The 7,500-nt window shown below is 39.7% G+C and overlaps 1 protein-coding gene across 1 annotated transcript in view; it reads right to left on the bottom strand.

Moving 5' to 3' along the window:
- LOC138040104 (collagen alpha-2(I) chain-like) overlaps window positions 1–7,500 on the bottom strand; it is a 104,107-nt gene that overhangs the window by 15,143 nt on the left and 81,464 nt on the right. The window contains exons 55-57 of the mRNA XM_068885895.1: window positions 5,785–5,838; window positions 5,169–5,222; window positions 1,013–1,066 (exon numbers count right to left, since the gene is read on the bottom strand). Coding sequence (XP_068741996.1) covers window positions 1,013–1,066; window positions 5,169–5,222; window positions 5,785–5,838 — 162 coding nt within the window. The remainder of the gene's footprint in view (window positions 1–1,012; window positions 1,067–5,168; window positions 5,223–5,784; window positions 5,839–7,500) is intronic.

The raw sequence follows: 7,500 nt of genomic DNA, 5'->3' as shown, positions 1-7,500 counted from the left end.
CCAAAAAAACGCAAAATCCGTTTTTGGATTCAAGAATCCGTTTTCGGATTTTTCCCAAATAAAAAAAAACGCTCCCTTAATGAATAACAACTAAGGGTTTGCACGCCCTGGAACTGCGTTTTACATTTTGGTACATTCTCATCTTGAAAATGGCGCAAAATAATCAAATTTGAGGATCTATATGGAGGCCGTGAGCACACGACGAAAAATAATTGTCAATTTTTCTCCAAACATACATACTGTTCATTCCAATTTTATTTCTGGAAAGTTTATGCACACTTTCCATGCCGAATGACTTGGAATTCATCGCAAAATGATTTCAGTAACCGGAAGTTATATTCTTATCATAGCTAACCGAGGGATTGGTTATGAAACCTTAAGACCTTCAGAGAACAATTTTGTCGCAATTCCCTATTTTTGCAAATCCCATAATACAGTTTATTTTGAGGGGTTATTTGCATTAAAATAATAAATATCCAGTTCACTGAAGCATGATACAGTCCCAAGAGTAATTAACTTGTATTGTTCTTAGGCAAAGAAAACCCCCAAAACGTATTGCATTATGGGATTGCGAAACTGTAGCATGGCATTTCTATTTGAGCAAAAAATGGAACTAATATTTTGAAAAGTTTATCAAAGGAGGGCCTTATGACGTCATAATCTTTTTGGGATATAGTTTTTTTTAATCCATGCTACAGATTTTGTGTTAGAATGTCCTCATTCTGTTGCGTTAAAAAGTTGTGAAAAACATAGTTAACTCGCTGAGCTTTTAGGCATTCTCTGTTTTGTTCATGTGATTTACCAAATATGGTTGTGAGTCTAACCAGACAAAGAAATGTTTAATGAAACACACTTGGACTATTTAAAGGGGTCCATAGCAACGGTTTGGTAGTCAACAGCCACCCCCCTTAAGGAAGCTATTACTCTTTATTATTTCATCTCCTTCATTGGAATTTGTTTTGTTAGGAAAAGGACGATAAAGTTGTTGTTGTTGTAAAATACTCTGACTCACCTGAAGACCATCGGGTCCCACCTTGCCAGGTTTTCCGGTATAGCCGGTGTCTCCCTGTGAACAAGTTATGTTTCAATTCATTTATTTAACCGTTTTATGTTACATGGACACGCTTAAAATGGGAGGACCTTGGCATTTAACAATGGCAAGCAAAGTGGCACCCTTTCGTATTGCTACTACACCCTTGACGGGATGCTAATATCTTAGTATGTCACCGGTGCGCATTCATTCACCTGGCGTCGCTTGTGGATAACTCTATCCACCGGATAAATCACTATACAGCGGATAAACACTTGCAAAACCAATTGAGATATCCGGTGGATTATCCAGTGGATAGCGTTATCCACCCTTCAAAATACCGGGACCTGGGCGATGGAGGTGTGGACTTGAGCAAAGTTAGTCGTCAAAGGAAACAACACAATGACAAAACTTGACCTCGAACAACGACCCTGCGTTCAGGAGTCCCGCTTGATTAACCGCTAACGTACCTTCCCATATAAGCTATGGGGGTAATAGAGAGATTTGCAAATCACATTTACGTGACACGGCAAAAGTTCGCTTGTCGTACGTTTCACGTAAAATGGAGTAATTTGTAAAGCTTGTGACTTAAAGCTTCGGATGACGCCCGGCAACCCTGAATGGACTATGTTAATCTCGAGTATTTAGTTCAGCAATTACAAAAAACTTGGTGTTTTTTAAACACTGTTCGTAGAAAAAGACGCTATATAAAATGAAAATCCTTACCGGTCAAATTTTGTGAGTTTCGATGAAGCTGTTTTGTGAGTAAATGTAAGTTTATGAAGAAAATTGTGGTAAGGAGTCAGTTATAAACGATAAAAAAAACATGAAACCAACGTTTTTTTTTAATTACCGGAAAACGGTTTTGGGGTTGTTTTTCCACAAACAAATTGTTATGTAAAAGAAAAACGAGAAGAGAATTCCACATGTACGACAAACGCGAAAATGTCTACTTTCACGAAGAAACGACAACCGGCAAACGCCAAAAATGGCGGGAAAATCAAGGTCACGTGGTCGCTTTCGCCGTTCGCGTTTCAGATAAGCTTAATGTGATGCGCCTCGGTGTGGCAGCTCCCGTAAATTTCGACATTTTGAAGTCTAAATCTCCAGAATTTGGCCTTTAATCAGAATGGTGGAGATCAGCTCGTTACTAAGTAGAAGTCTATTTAAGTATAGGTAATCACATGAGGCCGAGTACTATTAAGGATTAATTGCACGAGTGTTTTGGAAAATTTCCAAAACACAAGTGCAATTAATCCTTAATAGTACGAGGACTCATGCGATTACTTGTTTATCAATAAAGGGCAAAATTAACCAATCAGGATCAAGTAATCAAGCCCTCTCTTGATTACCAAAAATGCCCTCGATTAAGAAAAAATGCCCTCGGTCTCAGCCAATCAGCGCTAAGGAAGGAAAATGGCCAAGATACGGCGGAACAAGAGCAGGAAAGTGAGTGAAGGACCGAGAATCACGCCAACATCAAATCAAAGACATCTCTTCAGGAGCCACAACAAGAACAAACCACACAAGTCGCAAAATCGACAATCTTAATTAAGTCACGAGACCTACGGGCCGACAAAGATATTAGCCATGCGCATATATTTAGAGGAAGTAAACATCGAAATAATGATTGACAGTATTGATACGTGCGGAAGTAAAGTGAAAATGTTTGAAGACATTGTTAACACCGGTATAAACTTTCTCCTTCCCGTAAAGTCTAAGACCATTCATCCTAACGAGCCCGCTTGGGAAAACCAGAAGTTGAAGCGTCTCATCAGCATAAGCCAGAAAGCACTAGCGAACGGGGATTACGCCTCGAGCCTTGAGAAATCGAGTGAATCCAGAAAGGAAATCATGTCGTGCGAAATTCTATGAGTTCAAGGTCGAACACCTAAAGAAGAGTAAGCCAGCTACTTGGTGGAGCGAAGTTAAGAAACTTAGCGGAATGTCAACACCAAAAGACACTGAGCTAACATCATTATATCAGCACATCGACTGCGGTAAACCGAATTCCTCGCCCACCTTGAAGGATGTCGTTAACACCATCAACGACGCCTTTTTGTCTGTGATGAGTGAGTTTGAACCTCTACAGCCTAACACCGATGCGCAAACCACCGATGAAGTTCCTGCGTTTCAATTATCTGAAATATCTGTGTTTAAGAAGCTGTCTTCACTAAATCCATCTAAAGCAACTGGTCCCGACGGCGTTCCCGCATGGCTCCTAAAAGAAAATGCGGACTTGCCTGCCCAGCCAATTGCTGATATAATAAACCTTTCGTTCAAAGATGCAAGGCTCCCACAGTTGTGGAAAGACCCCCACAATGTTCCCTTACCAAAGCAGAAACCCATTAAAAACGTGAACAAACATCTCCGTGCAATATCACTAATACCTGCGTTATCCATGATCGCAAAGGATTATATAGTGGAATATATTAAACCTGGGATATTAGCCAAAGTAGATGAACGTCAATATGGAACGGTCCCAAGATCCTATACTACTATTGCACTCATTAGCATGCTTCACGTATGGCTGAGTGAAACAGACGGAAACGGTGTTACCGTTCGAGCGGTCTTATTTGACTCTCGAAAGGCCTTTGACCTCATCGACCACGAGATCTTAACGCAGAAACTCACGACCTTTGGCCTACATAGCATGCAGTATTGTCGCCTGGGTGAAAGGCTTCCTGACTAGCTTTCTCAGGATTGTCATTCCGAATGTGGGGATATTCCATCTGGAGTCCCCCAAGGGACCAAGTTGAGTCGTGGCTCTTTACTATCATGATCAACGACCTATCAATCGGAGGTGTTTCCTTGTGGAAGTACGTAGACCATACTCTACTATCTCTGCGACGGTACTTAACAACCACAATAGCAAGATCCAGCAATATGTTGACGATCTGTCCAAACAAGTGTCTGCTGACAGGTTCCAAATCAACGAAGACAAGTGTAAAGAACTGCGCATTACGTTTGCGCGATCCCAAAGAGACTTTGACCCTATAAAGGTCAATAATAAGAACATTTGACTGTGTACAGAAAACAAAAATTCTCGACGTAACCTTGTCTAGTGATCTCAAGTGGAATGACCATGTGTACGAAGTTATTAAGAAAGTTAACAAACGTTTGTAGTTTCTGAGCCAAATGAAACGAGCTCAAGTAAAACCTAAAGGTCTTACAACCTTCTACATCACATGTATAAGATCTGTGATGAAATACGCATGTGCATTATATCATAACAGCCTGCCACAATACTTATCTAATGACCTGGAGTACTGTCAGAAACGAGCACTGCGAATAATCTATCCATATACAAGTTATGACTAGGCTTTCAAGGAAAGAAACAGCCTAACGTATGAGAGGCGAGATGAAATAACTACCAACTTATTTAATTTAAAGATGCATGTAATCCTGGACCTTGCATGTATGAGAGGCGAGATGAAATAACTTCCAAGTTATTCGATTTAAAGATGCATGTAATCCTGGACATAAACTAAACAAACTTGTGCCAACAAAATTCGCCTGCCTTTCTAATTTCAGAAGAACACGAACATCTGCCAACCCTACGACTTCCACCAAAAGAACAGTTTATTTTTATAAATTTTAACGCATACAATTCTTAGACATTGTAATTGGCTAATATTGGCTTATAATGTGGATATATACTATTCCTTATGTAATTTAAGCGTAATTCAGCCTTTGGGTCTGAATTGATTCATGAATACATATAATTCAAGCGCTACCTACAGTAAATTAAAGGACATTGTCTTTCTAAGCGATTTAATCAAATTTCTCGCCATAGAACACGCTCCTGTTTTTGCAGGCGCCCCGAACAACTATCTCTGCCTGGTTGCCCACGAAATGCAGACTTTTGGGCTCTTCAGCAAAGTCTCAGTATGTTGAAACAGCAGAAGTGGTTGCTAATGGTTACAAAATAACTTTTACTAAGGCATCTTTTATTTTTCGAAGCAGCGAGAGGTCGTTAATTTAAGCGCCTACAGTGAGAATGGAAGCGTAAGGAAAAGATAGTGGAAATGCAAATGAACTTTGCAAAAAGCGTCGAAATTACGGAAGGGGTGCGTGACTGCCCTTCGTAAAAAAACAGCTGGATAAAAAACAAAAAAAAAACAAAAACAAAACAAACCTTTTGTCCTACACTTCCTGCGTCACCTTGGTCTCCTTCTACCCCTTTGGGACCCTGCAAAAAAGTTTAAAGGCGTATTTACACTACAGAAAAATTTGGGTCCGAACCCGTCAAAAAAGCGGTACGGACCCATAACTTTTGTAAAGAAATACTGGAGTTTCCGCAGGACCATAGGCGCCTATAGCACTTAGACTCGCTTTGAAGAGGAGACAGACATGAACTCGGAAATGGCCTAATGGGGGCGATACTCTTTAGAAAAATTATTTATCCCAAACTGAGAAAGAACATGTGATTCCTTATAAATAATATACATGAAAAAATTCGACATGGTTAAGAAGAAGCAACGCACGCGTATCACGCAATCACGCAAAAATTGGGCCATAAATTGGCCATAAATTGCGCCAACCAGGGCTCACATTTGATTGGCTATCTCTGACTTTGTTTGCTCCTTGAGCAATCAGAATGCTTGGTATATTACTTTTGCGAAAAGCCTTATTAATTGATTCTTGTTTGATGCATTTTCAGTCACGTTTAGTTGAAAGATGGCTTGGCAAAGGTTTCGTTTTCCTTGTTAAGTACTAATCCAAGCATAACTTCTCTAGAAGTTAACACTTACATCTGAACCTCGAGGTCCTCTTTTTCCAACATTACCATCCAGGCCAGGATCACCCTAAGGAAATGAAGAGTGACAGAAACACAAAACACCCGTGGCTTGCTTAATATTACGTCACCGATGGTTAAGCTTAGCGCTAAATTAAGAGTCAACTGTGTCTTTGTCCGAAGGTTTAAGTTAACTCCAATTATAGTTTCTCCTTTTTTTTTTTACAGAAATAAACATATTCTGTTCTTAGATATAGTTTGGGTAATGATATCAACACGAGATTTGTCCGGGTTATTAAGTACCCATCTTAAGGCCATGTTACACGAGGCAATTTTTCTTGCAACTCGCAACGCAACGATGACGAATAAAAAACCTTTCAAGTTGCAGCGGGTATGTTACGTTACACGTTGGCAACTTCTTTCATAGGCAGCCCAAGTTCGCGTCACTACAGACAGCCGTTGAGAATTTAAATGCGTTATAAAACTTTGCATGGGAAATAAAATACCGTCGATTATGAAGCCTAAAAAATGCTCAATTTAACGATCATTCAATAAAATGAATAAAAATGACTCACCTCTGGTGTATTCTTGTGCCTTTTGGAGCTTATTTTACCGTTTTGGGAAGTCCGTGTTTTCAATGTTGTAAGACGAAGTCAAGGCTGCACACTAAGATTTCGACCGTTGTCAGCTCAGAGGCGGTTTGCGTGAATGTTTTCGTAGTCAAAAATCATTTCCAGCCAAGTGCGCGGGGATTTTTGACGACGAAACATTCACCGAGGTTCGCAAATGATGTGGCTTTAGCTTTGCGTGAAAAAATCGCGGCGCAAACCGCCTCTGAGCTGACTACGGTCGAAATCTTAGTGTGCAGCCTCGACTTCGTCTTAGAACATTGAAAACACGGACTTCCCAAAACGGTAAAATAAGCTCCAAAAGGCACAAGAATACACCAGAGGTGAGTCATTTTTATTCACTTTACTGAATGAACGTTAAATTGAGCATTTTTTAGGCTTCATAATCGACGGTATTTTATTTCCCATACAGTCTTATCACGCGTTTAAATTCTCAACGGCTGTCTGTAGTGACGCGCACTACAGACAGCAACAATTGCAACGCAACAATTGCAGTTGCAAAATGGGGTGTTACACGTGCATTTTTTCTCGCAACTTGCAACGCAACGTTGTTGCGATGCGAGTTGCAAGAAAAATTGCCTCGTGTAACGTGGCCTTTAGATTTCATTTTGAATCATGAGCTGACGGTGAATTTTTTTCATTTTTTGCATGTTAGCTTAGATTAATTTAAACCGTTTGTCTTTCAAATTTAAAAAAATTCTGTAGGTGAAAAAAATAATTAGAGACACAATTCGAAAAAACTTATTTTTCTGAAAAACTGACCTACAGATTTTGTCGAATTTTAAATATTTTAGAGAGTATTTCTAACATTATCTGGTAACGATGAATGGGAAAATTTCACCGTCCCGTTTCTCCAAAACGGACCACATATGTTGATTTTAAGGCTCAAAGAAATGCCTAATATCGTTGCCATGGTAACATTATTTTGGAGGAAAACATAATGTGAGAAATCTACGATGGGTACTTAATATCCTGGCCAAATTTCGTCTTGATATGATTACCCTAATTGTATCTAAGGACAGAATATATTTATTTGTTTGAAAAAAGGAGAAACTATTTCGAGCCTCCTTAAGGAGAACAAAACGAGCGAGAAGGCGCGCAGA

The sequence above is a fragment of the Montipora capricornis genome, chromosome 1, assembly GCF_036669925.1.
Source record: "Montipora capricornis isolate CH-2021 chromosome 1, ASM3666992v2, whole genome shotgun sequence".
Classification (NCBI taxonomy): domain Eukaryota; kingdom Metazoa; phylum Cnidaria; class Anthozoa; order Scleractinia; family Acroporidae; genus Montipora; species Montipora capricornis.
This window is presented reverse-complemented; position numbering and strand designations above follow the sequence as displayed.